Below are 19,505 nucleotides of genomic sequence, written 5' to 3'. Positions count from 1 at the left end.
TTGACTATAGACTCTTTTCTCGGTCCTACGGTTTTTATATTCTGCGTGTTTTCACTGACCATCTCAGCTTTTTTTTAATGCAGGGAGGGGGTTTTGGGGATTGAAGTGCCTGATGCGTTTAGTTTGTTTTTTTTGTGCAGGAAGAAGGATTTGGGGGTCAACATACCTGATTTGTTTTCTTTTTTTTTGTGGGAGGAGGGTCTTGGGGGGGTCAATGTGCCTGATCTGTTTTGCTCAGTTTTTGTGTAGGAGGAGGGATTTGGGGGTTGACATGTCTGTTTTGTTGATGTTTTTCTGTGGGGAGGAGGGATTTGGGGGTTGATATGCCCGTTTTGTTCATGTTTTTTTGCAGGGAGGAGGGATTTGGGATTGATGTGCCTGATCTGTTTTGTTGATGCTTTTCTGTGCGGAGGAGAGATTTGGGGGCTGATATGCCTGTTTCGTTCATGTTTTTCTGTGGGGAGGAGGGATTTGGGGGTTGATGTGCCTGTTTTGTTCATGTTCTTTTGTGGGGAGGAGGGATTTGGGGGCTGATATGCCCGTTTTGTTCATGTTTTTCTGTGGGGAGGAGGGATTTGGTGGTTGATATGCCTGGTCTGTTTTGTTGATGTTTTTTGTGGGGAGGAGGGATTTGGTGGCTGATATGCCTGATCTGTTTTGTTGATGTTTTTTGTGGGGAGGAGGGATTTGGTGGCTGATATGCCTGATCTGTTTTGTTGATGTTTTTTGTGGGGAGGAGGGATTTGGTGGCTGATATGCCTGATCTGTTTTGTTGATGTTTTTTGTGGGGAGGAGGGATTTGGGGGGTTGATGATCATGCTGCCTTTTTTTTCTTTCTTGGTTTCATGGCCACCCGGAGAATTGAATAATCCCACAGCTCTACACTTTGATAATAAACAAACCTTTGAAACAAAACTGGCTGAACAAATTGTATTACTGACATGGCAGGGGCTGACATAGAGCAAACAAATGCAGGTTTAAATGTGAAACTTGCAGAAAATGGAGCAAAGTAGGACGCAGACAAAAGAGCACGACAGGCAAACAAAAATAAGTAGACTTCTCAGAAAAGAGAAAAAGCTAAAAAGTCAAGTTGCAGTTTCAAAAAGAACACTCATCTGTGTGCTGCTGGTGTGAAATCTGATAATGATGAGAGTGACACAGGACTGTGTAGCCTTGGGATTTACAGTGTGAAAGCTAACAATAGACAAGCAATTTGGCTTATGCCAGAAGTGAATGGCAAATTGATTAAAATGGAATTAGACTCTCTGGTTCAATCACAAGCAAAAGGTGTCCAGAGCTGTCAGAAAAACTTCCTACAGTCTCAGGGTCGACTCCTACAAACTGCACGGAGGAGGCTTCAGAACCACAGCCACAAGTCTCACTGTCAAACAGAGCGATCCCCTCTGTCATGAAAAACATTCTCCCACAAAGAGTAAGAAGTCCTCCACAGTGACTAAACCTTTTGGTCTGAATGGGACAATTTAAATAAATAAATAAATAAAATTCTGCTCGGCCTGGTGAAAGAAGCTGGAAGGCGATAAGCGGAAAAGGCAAAGTGCAGGAGGAGGAGGAATCTGATAGGGAGAAAGGGATTGGGATAGGCATTTAAAATGTTTGGCCAGCAGGAAATTCCCGCTTTTTGCAGATGGAGTGGAAGTGCATTTTTTACACAGTGCTGGGTGCTTGGAACACGTTGCTGGGGGAGGTGGTGGGAGCAGGGACAACAGTGTGTTTAAGGGGCATTTAGACAAACACACAAATGGGCAGAGACTGCAGCAGCAGGGAAACGCGATTTGGGTGCAACACATTCATGTAGTGGTTAGCGTAACGCTATTACCACACCAGAGTTCAACTCTGCCACTGTAAGGAGTTTGTACGTTCTCCCTGTGACCACAAGACCATAAAACACAGGAGCAGAATTAGGCCATTCAGCCCAACGAGTCTGCTCCACCATTCCATAACGGCTGATCCATTACCCTCTCATCTCCAATCTCCCACCTTCGCCCCGTAACCTTACACGCCCTGAATAATCAACCTCCACCATAAATGCACCCAGTGACCTGGGCTCCAGAGACATCATGGCAATAAATTCCACAGATTTACCACCTTCTGGCTAAAGAAATTCCTCCTCAACTCTGTTCTAAATGGACATCCCCCCCTCCACCAAAGGAAACATCCTCTCCACATCCACTCTATCGTGGCCAGCAGAGACATTCTGGAGTGAATGGTCAGTCCCTGAGCTGTTCTATGGTGCGGAATGATAACAAGAACTTACTTCAGAATGCTTTCTGCGGTATTCATTTGTAAACAAACAATTTCACAATTTAAAACACACCTCTTGAATTTTATTTGCTGCTGAACCAAATTAACGTACAGCTAAATCATGCTGCGGGTGCTTGGACATTTAACTGGTGAGATATTGCAGTAAAGATCTTTGTTCCTTGTCAGCCATCACTGTTATGGACCTCGTTTCGCCAAAACAACACCCCAGATTTGATCAACCAGTTGAGTGAATACTCTGTCACCCTGAGGTCTCGTCACTAGGACAGCGAGCTGTTTACTGTTTACCTCTGCTGTGTACCCTTTGAATTATACTGTATTTTGTTAACTTACTTGTGGTAATATCTTGCTTTATGTGCTGTATGTTTTGTGGTTGTACAGTGGGCCAGAGTTCAGATGGTAATAAACTTTAACTTAAAAACTGAGTGTGAGGTCAGTGTAGTCAGCAATTCACTGCTCTGTCTGGCTTAGTCAGCGATGTGATTTGGGCATTGTACAACTCTGATCACAGGCTGGACCTGCTTCAGAGTTGGCTACGAGCTCATCTTTACCTCACTGTCCAGCTCGAGGATGAGGGACTGTAATGGCCAAGGCTCTGGGATCAAACATGCAGTGATTACTGTGATGCTGTTACAGCTCGGGGTGTGAGCTCAGAGTTCAATTCCAGTGCTGTCCATAAGGAGTTTGTCCTCCCCATGAACCATGTGGGTTTCCTCTGCGTGCTCCAGTTTCCTCCCACGGTCCAAAGATCTACCAGTTGCTAGGTTAATTGGTCATTGTAAATTGTCCTGAATTAGGCTAGGGTTAAATCTGGGTGGAACTTGTATAGCACCAAGTGGCTGCCTCTTTGAGCTCATAGAACCACAGAAACAGGCCTTTTGGCCCTTCTTGGCTGTGCCGAACCATTTTTCTGCCTAGTCCCACTGACCTGCACCTGGCCCATATCCCTCCATACACCTCTCATCCATGTACCTGTCCAAGTTTTTTTCATCCGTGAAAGACAGCTTAGTTCCTCTCTTGAATGTCTCCCTAAGGTTGGGGTTCTATCGAAGGCCCTGATCTGCATGTGGCATTCAAACTGCCACAAACGGGACAAGTTTCCATTCTGGAACTTGCCGACCGACCGTTTTCCAACAGACAGTGCCTGTGGGATGTGGCCCTGCGCGATCCTGTGCATGACTGATTTCAGGCCAGTGTTACCATCTGAGGTGTTGTGGGAATTGGAGCATCAGGGTTTCATTGCGGTGGATGTAGGGAAATCAAACAGAGCAGACTGTAACAGGGTAACAGCGACTGTCACCCTCCCCTTTTGCTGTATCTCTGTCCCTTGTTAGTGGCATGTTGAATGTTGGGTAAATAATAGTTTTGCTGACTACAGATCATGGTCTCTCTGGGTGCTTAGCTGGTGCTGGGTGAGTGGTGGGCACTGACGCTTGTTGCTGAACCTGGTGGGGGGAGCAGGAGGTTGGTGCGTTGTCGCTTGCTGCTGCTTGTGCGGGGGAGGGAGAGTTTTGGGGTTCTAACTTTTTTCTGTCATTTATTCTTTTGGGGTTCTTCCGTTTCTCGTGGATGTCCGCAAAGTAGTTCAGTTTGTATATTGTTTACATACTCTGATAATAAATGGAACCATTTAGATCGGGGGTTTCTGGCTGGACACACAAGGAGGGCCTGTACCGTGCTGGATCGCTAAATAAAAAACAAAAAATAAGCATTGTACCTGCAGCAGACAGACACAAACTCCATAGAACAATACAGCTGGCAATAAAGCAGCACACTAGCTGTCTGTGTGCTTTCTGTACCTGGAGGGGGGAGGGGGAGATGTTTCGTTTTGTTCTTGTTATCCAACGTCTGCAGAGTATCACAATAACCAAGCTAATGTCTTTTCCAAGAAGGACCTGGTCCTATTTTATCAGAATGGACCACGTAAGCAGCAATAAAACTAGCCATTATCACGTAGACCTCAGACTACGTACAGGGGAGACCATTGTAACGGGTTGCATCACCGTCTAGTGTGGAGAGACCGCTCCATAGGAACGGGAAAAGCTGCAGAAAGTTATAAACACAACCAGCTCCATCATGGGCACTAGTCTCCTCAGCGTTAAGGACATTTTTAAAAGGCGATGCCTCAGAAAGGCAGCATTCATCATTAAGGACCCCCATCACTCGGGACCTGCCCTCTTCTCATCAATGAAGAGAAACAGCTTCTTTGCCTCTGCCATCACTTTTCTGCATGGACAATGAACATGATCTCTCACAAAGTATCCTGCAGGTGCTGAGGTCAAATCAACACGTACAAAAGCTGGATGAACTCAGCAGGTCGAGCAGCATCCGTTGACCGCTCATTTCAACAAATGCTGCCCGACCTGCTGAGTTCATCCAGCTTTTGTACGTGAACACAATCTCTCTACTCCTCTCCCTCTCTTTTTGCACTATATTTATATATATACTGATTTATAAATCTTTCTATTATTTTATATTGCAATGTACAAAACAACACATTTTATGACATACGCCGGTGACATTAAACTTGATTCTGATCCTGAACACTCAATGCAATTAGCTCATACTGCCTCCTGTGCCAGGAAGGCTCTGTGGTGAAATCTGACCCACATGCTGTTCCACTTTATCCCCCTCTCTCCCGAAAACCTGATTTGGCTGCCTGTCTTTCACTCTGCTCCATCAGGCCATTTCCTCTCCCCATTACTGTCCTCATCCCTCCAACAAACAGTACTTTTAATTGAATTGTAGTCTGCACACAAGCCACTTACTGCCACCGATCTCCCTCATCGTCTTCGAAGAGGTCTAATTTGTTTTTGCAAATTTCATTCCAGAGCCTTTTACGTTTGGGGGTGATTCAATTATGACTGGAGACAGGAGCAGCTTGGGACAGATCCATCCTGCGATGTACACTCACAGACAGGCATTACCGATCTACTCCCGGGCTGACCTGAGCCAGTTCTTGTTCAGCTCAAAGATCAGTGTGACACAAAGATGCTGGCATTCACATTTAACACAGAGTACAGGAACTTGACTGCAATGTCTATGCTGAACACAGGGCTGAAACATCAAGCCGTTGAACAGAAGACACTACAAAATGTGGTGGACGTGGCCCAGTCTGTTGTGGAAAGCCCTCCCCACCTCTGAGCACATCCACAGAGGGAGATGCTGAAGGAAAGCAGCATCCATAATTAAGGACCTGAACCCCCGATGACCCCAGTTTACATCACTGAGGATGTGCCCCAGAGCACACCAGGTTAAGAAAGGCAAGTAGTGATGGATCAGGTTGATGAAAGATCAAAGAGGCTGGGTTGAGAGAAACTGAATCTCCAGTAATGAGATCAAGAAACACAAGAGGGATGATTTTCATCCAGGCCATGCTCTCCTCTCATTACAGCTGGGAACAAAGTACAGGAGCTTCAAGTCCCACTTCATCAGGTTCAGGAACAGTTATTACCCCTCAATCATCAGGCTCCTGAGCCAGAAGGGATAACTTCACTCACCTCAACACCCCACCGAACTGATTCCACAACCTATGGACTCAACTTTCAATGACTTTTCATCTCATATTCTCAATATTTATTGCTTATTTATCTATTATTGTTTTTTTTTCATTTAGAATTTGCCCAGTTTGTTGTGTTTGTTGTTTCTCTGTATCTATTGTGTGTGGTTTTTTATTGATTCTATTGTGTGAATGCCCACAAGAAGATGAAACTCAGTTTTGTATATGATGACATTATATGCACTTTGATACTAAGTCTACTTGGAACTGAAGTACTAACTATCTCCTGCCTGTTGGAAGACTGAAGTCAGTGAGTCTAAAGGTGGAGCACTGAAGCTCAAGGCTCCTGGGTAGGCTTGTCCGGAGGTCGGAGGCTCATTGTCTGTGAGTCCTGGCCCAAGGAAGGACTGGAGGCCTGGAGTCGGCCTGCCTGTGTGTGTAAGTGGGTGGGTGTGCAGGAAAGCAGCTTGTTTGGTTGAGTATTTTCCAACAGATGAACTGAGTATTTTGCATCAGTCATCACTGTGAAAGACACCAGCAGTGTGCCAGGTGTTGAAGGGTGTGAGGGAAGAGAAGTGAGTGCAGTTACTATTACAAGGCAGGTGTTCAAAAAGCTAAAAGACCTAGGGACCAGATAAATTGCACCCTAGGGTTCTGAAAAAGGTAACGGTAGATCTTTCAAGAACCACTGCAGTCTGGCATAGTTTCGGAGGACTGGAAAATTGCAAATGACACTCCACTCTTTAAGAAAAGAGGTAAGCAGCAGAAAGGAAATTACAGACCAGTTACCCTGATCTCAGTGGCTGGGAAGATGTTGGAGTCAATTGTTAAAGGATGAGGTTATGGAGTATTTGGTTCACATGACAAGATAGGACAAAGTCAGCATGGTTTCCTTAAGGGAAAATCTTGCCTGACGAGCCTGTTAGAATTCTTTGAGCAGATTGCAAGTGGGATAGATAAAGGGGACGCATTGGATGTTCTATATTTGGATTTTCAGAAGGTCTTTGACAAGGTGCCACACATGAGGCTGCTTACCAACTTAAGAGCCCATGGTATTGCAGGAATATTACTAATATGGTTCAAGCATTGGCTGATAGGTAGGAGGCAGCGAGTGGGAATAAAAGGATCCTTCTCTGGTTGGCTGCCAGTAACTAGTGGTGTTCTACAGGGGTCGGTGTTGGGTCCACTTCTTTTTATGCTGTATATTTAGATGATGGAGTAGATGGCTTTGTTGCCAAGTTTGCCAATGATGTAAAGATTTGTAGAGGGGCAGGTAGTGTTGATCAAACAGGTAGGATGCAGAAGGACTTATACAGATTAGGAGAATGGGCAAGAAACTGGCAAATGAAATACAATGTTGGAAAATGCATGGCCATTCACTTTGGTAGTAGAAATAAATGTGAAGACTATTTTCTAAACGGGGAGAAAATCCAAAAATCTGAGATGCAAAGGGACTTGGGAATCTTTGTGCAGATCACTCTAGTTTAACTTGCAGGTTGAGTCGGTGGTGAGGAAGGCAAATGCCATGTTAGTATTCTTTTCAAGAAGGCTTGAATACAAGAGCAAGGATGTGATGCTGAGGCTTTGTAAAGCTGTGGTGAGGTCTCACCACGGCTTTGTAAAGCTGTGGTGAGGTCTCACCTTGAGAATGTTGTGAACAGTTTTGGGCTCCTCCTCTAAGCAAAGCTGTGCTGACATTGGAGAGGGTCCAGAGGAGCTTCACAAGAATGATTCCAGGAATGAAAGCAATGCTAGCAATGAGAGTAGGGCATGTCCTGGGTGATGGGCGCCTTTATTGATGACTGCTGCCTCCCTGACGCATCACTTTCTGAAGATCCCACAGTAATGAGACGTGCGGGGCCCTGTGGACCTTGCCACGTTCAGTTTCATGTGATGGCACATTGTTTTCCATCAAGGTACCACGTGGCTGGGTGCCCTCTCCCCAGTTGGGTGAGGGTGTAGAGTTATTTTTCTTACAGATTAACTTCCCTATGCATGCTTATAATGTTTATGTGATCAGCTGTACACGTGAAATTTTCCAGTATTTATAGTACAGTTCATCTCCTCCATGGACGGACCCAACCCCGACTGTGAAAGTAGCAGGGTTGGGGAAGGGATTAGCAACCCCCTCATGTAAAAGCCCAGAGCTACAGAAACTTCAACAGAAGCTCCAAAGCCTCTCACTGGAAGAGGAAGGATACACCAAGAAGCTGGGCTCCACCTGGAGACAACGTGAAAGGCTGCCCCTGGACAGAGGACTCCGGTGAGCAGCTGTTGGTGGCCTATGCCCCAGCAGAGGTGACGGGCTTAACTCAACTAACTATAGTACACCTATTCTGCATTTTTCCAGAGGTTTCTTAGATTTTCTGGAGTAGGTATCACATCGCTTGAACCTGGCTGTTAATCGGGGTATTGTTATTATGGGGATGGAGTCACAGTGTGAGGCTGCTTCATTTCTACGATTTCCTTCTTTGATTTTTGTCCTTGTCACACTTGGTAAACCATTAACCTTTGAGTTTTATGCCTCATTCTTGAGATCAGAGAACCACCTGGATCATTGACACCAGATTCAACACGCCCCCCCCGCCCCCACCTGCGTGACACCCCCTCGACCCCCATCCGCGTGTCACCCCCTCACCCCCCCCACCCACGTATCACCCCCCCCCGCCCCCACCTGCGTGACACCCCCTCGACCCCAATCCGCGTGTCACCCCCTCACCCCCCCCACCCACGTATCACCCCCCCCCGCCCCCACCTGCGTGACACCCCCCTCGACCCCCATCCGCGTGTCACCCCCTCACCCCCCCCACCCACGTATCACCCCCTCGACCCCCACCCGCGTGTCACCCCCTCACCCCCCTCGCCCCCTCAGGCCGCCGCTTACCTGCTGCACAGCTGCCAGGCTCTGCAACTGTGCGCTGCTCAGGTGCTGCTGCTGGAGGGCTGCGGTCTGCAGCATCAGGTGCTGCTGTTGCGCCGCATACATCTGCTGCAGGTACTGGGCGGCGGTGTTGGGCTGGCGGTGCAGAGCCTGCTGAATCACCTGTGTACAGGACAACAGCAGGTTAGAACAGAGTACAACCCGACAAGTACAGCCGGCACGAACAGTACAGCCTGACGTGTACAGCCGGCACGAACAGTACAGCCTGACATGTACACTCCAGCACAAACAGTGCAACCCGACGTGTACAGCCGGCACAAACAGTACAACCCGACGTGTACACTCCAGCACGAACAGTGCAACCCAACGTGTACAGCCGGCACAAACAGTACAACCCGACGTGTACACCCCAGCACGAACAGTGCAACCCAACGTGTACACCCCAGCACGAACAGTGCAACCCAACGTGTACCCTGCACAAACAGTACAACCCGACGTGTACACCTGGCACAAACAGTACAACCCATCGTGTACACCCCAGCACGAACAGTACAACCCGACGTGTACACCTGGCACAAACAGTACAACCCGACGTGTACACCCAGCACAAACAGTACAACCCGACGTGTACACCCAGCACAAACAGTACAACCATCTTGTACACCCAGCACAAACAGTACAACCCAACGTGTACCCTGCACAAACAGTACAACCCGACGTGTACACCTGGCACAAACAGTACAACCCATCGTGTACACCCCAGCACGAACAGTGCAACCCAACGTGTACCCAGCACAAACAGTACAACCCGACGTGTACACCCAGCACAAACAGTACAACCATCTTGTACACCCAGCACAAACAGTACAACCCAACGTGTACACCCGGCACAAACAGTACAACCATCTTGTACACCCGGCACAAACAGTACAACCCGACGTGTACACCTGGCACAAACAGTACAACCCGACGTGTACACCGGGCACAAACAGTACAACCATCTTGTACATCCGGCACAAACAGTACAACCCCACGTGTACACCCGGCACAAACAGTACAACTTAATGAGTACACCTGGCACAAACAGTATAACCACCGTGTACAACCAGCACAAACAGTACAACCCAACGTGTACACCCGGCACAAACAATACATATCAGCATGCACACCCCGGCACAAGCAGTACAACCCGATGTTACACTCTGAGACAAGCAGTACAACCCAACACGTACACCTGGAACATAGAGTACAACCTGACATGTACATCCCGACACAAACAGTACAACCAGACATTTACATCTGGCACAAGCAGTAGAAACCGACCTGTACACCCCAACACAAACAGGGGACAAAACAGCATGTGCACCCAGTTACAGGCAGTACAACCCAATATGTAAATCATGGCATAAACAGTACAACCCGACATGTACATCCAGCATAAACAGTACAACCTGACATGAAAACCCTGGAACAAACAGTACAAAACGACATGTACACCCTGTTACAGGCAGTACAACTCAGCACAAACAGTACAACCCTGCATGTACACCCTGGAACAAGCAGTACAACCAGAAGTGTACACTCCAACACAAAAAGTACAACCAGACCTGTACACCATGGCACAAGCAATACAACCCAACACTAACACCCTGGTACAAACAGTACAACCCGACATGTACACAACGGCAGAAGCAGTACAACTGAGGTGCACAACCCAACACAAGCAGTACACTAGTGCACAAACAGTACAACCTGACATGTACACCCCAGCACTAATGGTACAACCCCATGTGTACACAGTGGCACAAAGAATACAACCCAACATGTACACCCCAGCATAATCAGTAGAATCCGAGTTGTACACCCTAACACAAACAGTACAACCTGACAAGTACACCACAACACAAACAGTACAAACGGCATGAACACCCAGTTGCAGGCAGTACAACCCAACATGTACACCCTGGCAGGAACAGTACAACCCGACGAGATACCCGGCACAGACAGTACAACCCGACGAGATACCCGGCACAGACAGTACAACCCGACGTGTACACCCGGCACAAACAGTACAACCCGACGTGTACACCCGGCAGAAGCAGTACAACTCGATGTGTAGACCGGCCTGGCCAAACACAAACTGAACAATAACCAGTTTGGTGAAATGCAGACTGGCCCAGCCAAATGCAGAACAGCAACCATTCCAACCAACTGGAACTGTTAACCAAAACATCAAACCAAACACCAACCATCTAAACCAATCATCAACTGACCCGAACCAAGCCCAGCTCAGAAGCTATCATTTACCCGAATCATTCAAAACTTCTTACATAACCTCACCACTAAACTGAAACCCTCCCAACTCCAGAGGATCTCACTCCTGGTCTCGCTGTCTGGCAACAAGTTCAAACTGGATGCGAGTAGCTGGTGAAGTTGGAACTGTGCTCCAAGTTAACCAGTGATGGCAAAGATCCCACACAGTGAGAGGAACCTCCAACTGGTTTGTTCAGTGAACAGTGGAGCTTGTCAACCAGATCCCTAGCTATAGGTAAACAGCCCCACTACCTTGTGGGCAGCCTCGGGAGAGATGAAGACCACGGGAGCAACATCGAATATCCTTCCGGCAGCTCCTGCAGCCAAGCTGGTGCCAAATGTATTGCTTCACTTTCCTTTGAACTACATGAGTGAGGCCGAGAGGGGGATCTTGACGACTGGGCATTTCAGGATCTCCACACCTCCAGCCCAGGCATACTCCAGTGACGCTTGAGACAGACGGACACCATCATCATCATAAATCAAATTAAATAAGTAGTGCAAAGACAGAACAAAAATAGAGAGCAACACACACAACACACTGGCAGAACTCAGCAGGTCCGGCAGCATCTATGGAAATGGACAAACAGTCGACATCTCAGGCTGAGACCCTTCTTCAGGACTGGAAAAGGGGAAAGGTGCCAGAAATAAGAAGGTGGAAGGGGTAGGGGAAAGAGGACAGACTAGAAGGTGATAGGAGAAGCCGGGTGGGTGGAGGAGAAGGGATGAAGAAAGAAGCTGGGAGGTGATGTGAAAAAGGTTTAGGGCTGCTGATCCATATGCTGGAAGAACTCAGCAGGGCAGGCAGCAACTTTGGAGGAGAATAAATAGTTGACATTTTGGGCTGAGACCTTTCATCAGGACTGGAAAGGAAGGGGGGAGACACTAAAATAAAGAGATGGGGGGAGGACAAGGAGGACAAGCTAGAAGGTGACAGGTGAAGCCAGGTGGGTGGGGGAGGTAAAGGGCCAGAGAGGAAAGAATCTGAAAGGAGAGGAGAGTGGACCAGAGAAGAAAGGTAAGGATGTGGGCACCAGGAATAGGTGACGGCAGGTGGGGAGAAGAGAAGTAGTAAGAGGCCAGACTGGGGAATAGAAAGAAGAGGAAGGGAAGTAAAAATACTGAGGTAGTGTACATGGGTTCAATGTCCGTTCAGAAATCTGATGGCAGAGGGGAAGAATCTGTTCCTGAAATGTTGAGTCTGTGCCTTCATGCTCCTGTACCTCCTCCCTGAGAAGAGAGCATGTCCTCCCTAAATTTAATGCTCACTCCTCCTTCTACAGAAACTGTCTGACACCCCTCTTCCCTCGCAGTGTTTCCAGCTTTTCTGTTTTTATTTCAGATGTGCACAGGATCAGAAAAAGCTCTCTAACATCACGGTAATGCCTCAAAAAGGCAACATCCATCATTAAGGACCCTCACCATCCACTGCCCTCTTCTCAATAATACCAGCAAGGAGGTGGTACAGGAGCCTGAAGACACACACTCAATGTTTCAGGAACAGCTTCTTCCCTTCTGCTATCAGATATGTGAATGGACCACGAACCCATGAACACTCTCAGGACTTTTTTTTTGCTATTTTTGCACTACTTATTTAATTTAATTTTTACATATGTATTTCTTATTGTAAGCTATAGTTAAAAAAATTTATTATGTATTGCTGTATAGTGCTGCTAAACACAAATTTCACAACATACGCAGTGATACAGAATTTGATTCAGAGCTGATGAAATCTGTAATCTGAAGATTGGTTGTGCTGGTGGAAGCTGCAGTAATGAAGGTTTACAAAATTTGACATCATTACAGAAAACTGACTATTTTGATAAATTGTCCATCACAAGGAACAAATCAACTCTTGATTGACCCTTGCTGGAGAGGTCAAGAGGGCAATAGGGCACATTTTTGCATGTCAAAGGTGATCTGAATGAAATGAAAGCTGTCTCCCAGCTGCCACTCCATCAGAGAGGCGGTGATCTCTCGAACTCTGCTCCCAAACCCCACAATAATCTCTCAGCAGCAAACAAACACAATGGACAGTGCTCTCGGGCAACACAATCTGACTGCCAGGTGCCAAGACCGAGGATTAAATACAAAGGCCAGCAGGCTGTATTTCATTAGCACGTGGACAGCCACGGTCAGTGGGAACCGTGCAGCATCCAAACCCCCCTCCACTGTTAGCCTCACTCTAACGTGGACAGGGAGGAGGATGGAGCTGACGGTTACTAGAAACATGAGAGTCAGGACACTGGAATATGGAGTAACTCACAAAACACTGAAGGAACCTAACAGGTCAGGCATTGGCTGAGAAGGGAAATGGATGGGTGAAGGGTCTCAGCCCAAAACAATGACTGTCCATTTCCCTTCACAGGTGCTGCCTGGCCTGCTGAGTTCCTCCAGCATTTTGTGTGTGTGTTACTCAGATTTCCAGCATCTGCAGACTTCCTCTTGTTTGCGAGATCCTCCAGTGTTTTGTGGGTGCTACTCCTGAATATCAACAGCACTTTGAAGTTGAGCCACTTTACAAAGACCTGAATTATTATCTCTAAGTTCCTTCAACATACCAGGACCTGTCATGTATCCATACCCTACACAGGTCGGGACTCGTGCTCGGTTTCTGGTCCTTGACCATAAGACATAGAAGCAGAATTAGGCCATTCAGCCCACTGAAGTTTGCTCAGCCATTCTATCATGGCTGATTTATTATCCCTCTCAACACCATCCTCCTGCCTTCTCCCCATAACTTTTGATGTCCTGACTAATCCAGAACCTATCAACCTCCTCTTTAAATATACTCAATGACTTGGCTTCCACAGTCCTCTGCGGCAATGAATTACACAGATTCTCCACTCTCTGGCAAAAGAAATTTCTCCTCATCTCTGTTCTAAATGGATGTCCCTCTAATCTGAGGCTGTGTCCACTGGTCCCAGACTCCCCCACTATAGCAAACATCTTCTCCACTTCCACAATATCTAGGCCTTTTGATATTCAGTAGGTTTTCATGAGATACCCGCTCATTCTTGTAAATTCTAGCGAGTACAGGCCCAGAGCCATCAAACACTCCTCATACATTAACCCTTTCATTCCCAGAATCAGTCTTGTGAATTTCCCTTGGACCCTCTCCAACACCGGCACACCCCTCAAATCTGCTCACAAGACTCCAAATATAGTCTGACCATCGCAGACAAAGGGGTGCCTATAACATTCAGCAACACAATACAAGCAACAACAGCATTAAAAATAAGCCCCTTTCCCACCCATCTACCCGCTCACACACACAGACAGGCCTCCAACCCCAGGTCAGGCCAACTTTGGACCTCCTTGGTCCCAGACTCTCAGATTCACAGACATGGGCCTCCAACCTCCACAGGAGCCATCCAGGGCTTCGGCCTTCTACCTCCTACCCCTGAATTTTCAACCTCGGTTTAAGACCTTCAGCTTCTCCCTGCAGGTCTGTGTGTTGCTCCTGAAACCACAGGCATGGCTGAAGGAGTGACCTTCTTCCTTGTTGTGTCCTTCAGAACATTCCAGTGCTCAAGAAATGTGGCATCATGTTGCAGCTCTATAAAACCCTGGTCAGACCACACTGGGAATACTGTGTTCAGTTCTGATCACCTCATTTACAGGAAGGATGTGGAAGCTTTAGTGAGGGTGCAGAAGAGATTTACCAGGATGCTGCCTGGATTAGAGAGGGTGCAGAGGAGATTTACCAGGATGCTGCCTGGATTAGAGAGGGTGCAGAGGAGATTCACCGGGATGCTGCCTGGATTAGAGAGGGTGCAGAGGAGATTTACCAGGATGCTGTCTGGATTAGAGAGGGTGCAGAAGAGATTTACCAGGATGCTGCCTGGATTAGAGAGGGTGAAGAGAAGATTTACCAGGATGCTGTCTGGATTAGAGAGGGTGCAGAGGAGATTCACTGGGATGCTGCCTGGATTAGAGAGGGTGAAGAGAAGATTTACCAGGATGCTGTCTGGATTAGAGAGGGTGCAGAGGAGATTCACTGGGATGCTGCCTGGATTAGAGAGGGTGCAGAGGAGATTTACCAGGATGCTGTCTGGATTAGAGAGGGTGCAGAAGAGATTTACCAGGATGCTGCCTGGATTAGAGAGGGTGAAGAGAAGATTTACCAGGATGCTGTCTGGATTAGAGAGGGTGCAGAGGAGATTCACTGGGATGCTGCCTGGATTAGAGAGGGTGCAGAGGAGATTTACCAGGATGCCGCCTGGATTAGAGAGAGTGCAGAGGAGATTCACCGGGATGCTGCCTGGATTAGAGAGAGTGCAGAGGAGATTTACCAGGATGCTGCCTGGATTAGAGAGGGTGCAGAGGAGATTTACCAGGATGCTGCCTGGATTAGAGAGGGTGCAGAGGAGATTTACCAGGATGCTGTCTGGATTAGAGAGGGTGCAGAGGAGATTTACCAGGATGCCGCCTGGATTAGAGAGGGTGCAGAGGAGATTTACCAGGATGCTGCCTGGATTAGAGAGAGTGCAGAGGAGATTCACCGGGATGCTGTCTGGATTAGAGAGCATATCTTATGAGGACAGGTTGAGCCAGCTACAGATCTTCTCTTTGGAGCGAAGGAGGATGAAAGGTGACTCGATAGAGGTGGACAAGATGATAAGAGGCATAGACAGAGTGGACAGTCAGAGACTTTCCCCAGGACGGAAATGGCTAATACGAGGGGGCATAATTTTAATGTGATCAGAGGAAAGTATGGGGGGGGGGGGGGGGATGTCAGAGGTAGTTTTTCACTCAGAGAGGGGTGAATGAGTGGAACACTCTGCTAGAATTGGTGGTAGAGACAATTACATTAGGGACATTTAAGAGACTCTTAGACAAACACATCACGATGGAAGAATGGAGGGTTATGTAGGAGAGAAGGGTTAGATTGATTTTGGAGGTGGTTTAAATGTTGGCACAACATCGTGGGGGGAAGGAACTGTACTGCACTGATCTATGAGATCACAACCTGACTGGGACGTTCCAGGGTGCAGGGGGTCATGCTGAAAATCAGGCAGTCAGCCTAGGATCTGTGGGGGGGGGGGGGGCAGATGTTGGGTGTCTTGGTTCGGGTGAGCTTCTTCTCACCTCTCTGACATGAGTGTTGCTCAAGAAGGAAACACGGGAGGCAGAGACGGGATGGACGGATGTTTGATGGATACAGAGGAATGCACAGCGGCTACGTTACTGAGTACACATCCTGCACAGTCAGGAAAGTACATGGAGCTTAGAGAAATAGAGTGCTATGGGTAACCCTAGGTAACATCTAAAGTACATGTTCAGCACAGCGTTGTGGGCCGAAGGGCCTGTATGGTGCTGTAGGTTTTCTATGTTCTATGAAAGCTCACCAACACCTCTACTTTCTGAGGAGAGCTGGACTATGCACATCGATATGAGTGAGGTTGATGTTCTATTATTCTATGATACTCACTTCACTCTGCAGATGAACAGCGGAGAGCACCATGACACGCTGCATCACTGCTCGGTATGGAAACCGCACTGAGGAGGACAGGAAGGCTCAGAACTGACCAACACATCACTGGGACCAGCCTACCGGTCATCAAGGACATATATACAGAAAGGTGCTGCAAAAGGGCCAGTAACGTCAGGAAGGATCCCACCCACCCTGCTCATGGACTGTCTGTCCCACTCCCACCAGGGGAGAGGCTACGTAGCATCCACACCAGGAGCACCAGACTCAAAAACAGTTACTTTCCCCAAGCAGCAAGGCTGATCAACACCTCCACCCACTAACTCCACCACTTCTTTATCATTTCCTGTCAGTCACCTTATGTACAGACACTCCTGTGCCTAGCGTCACTTTGTGGACATACAATCAATCTATGTGTATAAGTTCACAAATATCAGAAAATCTGCTGGAAATCCAAAGTGACACACACACAATGCTAGAGAAACTCAGGAGGTCAGCCAGCATCCATGGAAATGAATAAGCAGTCAAACCTTTCATCGGGACTGCAAAGAAAGAGGAGAGTTTAGGATATGGGGGGGGGGGGGGGGGGGGAAGGGGAAGAAGAAGTACAAGGTGGTAGGTGAAACCGGGAGAGGAAGAGGAGGTGAAGTAAAGAGCTGGGAAGTTGATTGGTGAAAGAGATAAAGGGCTGGAGAAGGGGAAATCTGACAGGAGAGGGCAGAAGGCCATGGAAGAAAGGGAAGGGAGAGGCAATTACTGGAAGTTTGAGAAATCGATGTTCATGCCATCATGTTGGAGGCCACCCAGATGGAATATAAAGTGTTGTTCCTCCAACACAAGTGTGTCCTCATTGCAACAGAAGAACCCAGAGACTGACATGTCAGAGTGGAAATGTGGGAGGTGCGCAAGTGCTCAGCAAAGCAGTCTCCCACTCTATGCTGGGTCTCACCGATATACGGCAGGACACACATCGGACACAGTAGACAACCCCAACAGACTCAGAGGTGAAGTGTCGCCTCACCTGGAAGGACCGTTTGGGGCCCTTAATGGTAGTGAGTGTGGAGGTGTATGGACAGGTGTAGCACTTGTTCTGTTTGCAAGGGTAAGTGCCAGGAGGGAGATCAGTGGGGAGGGATGAATGGACAAGGGAGTTGCATAGGGAACATCCCTCCCCATTGATCTCCCTCCTGACACTTATCCTTGCAAGCAGAACAAGTGCTATACCTTCCCTTACACCTCCTCACTCGCTACTGTTCAGGACTGCCCTAAACAGTCCTTCCAGGAGAGGCAACACTTCACCTGTGAGTTTGTTGGGGTCATATACTGTATCTGATGCTCCCGGTGTGGCCTCTTGTGTATCGGTGAGACCCGATGTAGATTGGGAGACTGCTTCACCGAGCACCTACACTCTGTCTGCCAGAAGAAGCAGGATCTCCCAGTGGCCACCCATTTTAATTCCACTTCTCATTCCGATATGCCAGTCCATGACCTCCCTCTACTGTCGGGATGAGGCCACACTCAGTTTGGAGGAACAACACCTTATATTCCATCCGGGTAGCCTCCAACCTGATGGCATCAACACTGATTTCTCAAACTTCCAGTAATGCCCCCCCTTTCGTTCTCTCACCTTATTTCCTTACCTGCCCAGTGCCTCCCTCTGGTGCTCCTTCCCCTTCCCTTTCTTCCATGGCTTCTGCCCTCTCCTATCAGATTCCCCCATCTCCAGCCCTGTATCTCTTTCACCAATTGACTTCCCAGCTCTTTACTCCACCCCTCCCTCTCACTTATCACCTTGTGGCTCTCGCACCACCTCCTTACGCTGACTTCTCGTCTTTTTTCTCCAGTCCTGCGGAAGGGTCTCGGCCTGAAGCATTGACTGTGCTCTTGTCCGTGGATGCTGCCTGGCTGCTGAGTTCCTCCAGCGTTTCGTGTGTCCTGTACGCAGTACTCTGGTTTTTGACGGCCCATTTGCCAGAACTATCCTTTTGACCCTATCTACCTGTGACACCACGTTCACGAATTATGGGTCTGTATTCCCAGATCCCTCTTCCCTATCACGCTCCCCAGTGCCCTACCATTCACCTGCTCTACCCTGGAGTGTGGAGGGATCCTCCCAAAATGCAACATCTCACACTTGTATGCATTAAATTCCACCTGCCATTTTCCCAGCTGGTCCAGATCCCACTGCAAGTTTTGATGGTCTACCTCATTGTCCACTCCACCCCCAAATCTTGTAGTCGACTGCAAATCTGCTGATCCAGTTGACCATATCCAGGTTGTTGATACAGAGACAAGCTACAACGGACCCAGCGCCAATCCCCGCGGCACTCAGCTTGTCACAGGCCTCCAGTCAGAGAGGCAACCATCTACTACCACTCTCTGACAACGCACACAAAATGCTGGAGGAGCTCAGCTGGTCAGGAAAGAAACACAGTCCACGTTTCGGTCCAAGAGCCTTCACTGGGGTTCGTGCGTGTTTGTGTGTGTGTGTGTGGAGGGGTTCTGCATGTGTGTGAATGTCTGTGGGTGTCAGGGAGTTCCTCTGGCACTGGTGTGCATCGTCCACAGTCAGAGATACCCACCCCCACCTCCGCACACAGACACAGAGACCCACCATCTGACAGGTATATATCCCACACAATCTTTATAATGCACATTTCTTACTTTAATTTATAGTTCTTTAATTATGTATTGCAATATACTGCTGCTGCTTCTGAACAACAAATTTCACAACTTGTACTAGTGATATTAACCCGATTGTCACCCACACACACACAAAGCCAAGGACACCCCCAGGAACACCCCCCCCCCCCACCTCACACACACAGGGTGCAGTGTTTCGCCGCTATGGGTGCCGACGCGTCACTGTGGGGAACTCCTCTCCCCAGGTGTGTCCCGGGGGCGATCCCACACCACTCCGTGGAGAGCCGCAGACAAAGGCTTGGGAAACAACGGGATACCGCGGCTGTCCCGTGGGGTTGGAGAAGGGCCGAGACACGGCCGGGTTACACAGGACAAAAACACCACTGGGAAACGGAACGCCACTCTTCAAGCAAAACTAAAGATCACCAATTAACAATTAAAACTAAAAGCAAATG

The 19,505-nt window shown here is 48.1% G+C and overlaps 1 protein-coding gene across 17 annotated transcripts in view; it reads right to left on the bottom strand.

Annotated features, from left to right (window-relative positions):
* The window catches only part of LOC140718497 (polyhomeotic-like protein 2), a 257,941-nt gene that overhangs the window by 109,145 nt on the left and 129,291 nt on the right, over nt 1-19,505 (bottom strand). For all 17 annotated transcript variants that reach the window (XR_012096706.1, XR_012096703.1, XR_012096702.1 and 14 more), the window contains one exon: nt 8,664-8,822. Coding sequence is in view for 11 of the 17 variants with exons in the window: in XM_073032384.1 (XP_072888485.1) it covers nt 8,664-8,765 (102 nt within the window). In the remaining 6 variants the exon portion in view is untranslated. The remainder of the gene's footprint in view (nt 1-8,663; nt 8,823-19,505) is intronic.

This window comes from Hemitrygon akajei, chromosome 29, assembly GCF_048418815.1.
Source record: "Hemitrygon akajei chromosome 29, sHemAka1.3, whole genome shotgun sequence".
In the NCBI taxonomy this organism is placed as follows: Eukaryota; Metazoa; Chordata; class Chondrichthyes; order Myliobatiformes; family Dasyatidae; genus Hemitrygon; species Hemitrygon akajei.
The sequence above is the reverse complement of the archived record's forward strand: the minus strand, read 5'-3'. Positions and strand labels throughout refer to the sequence as shown.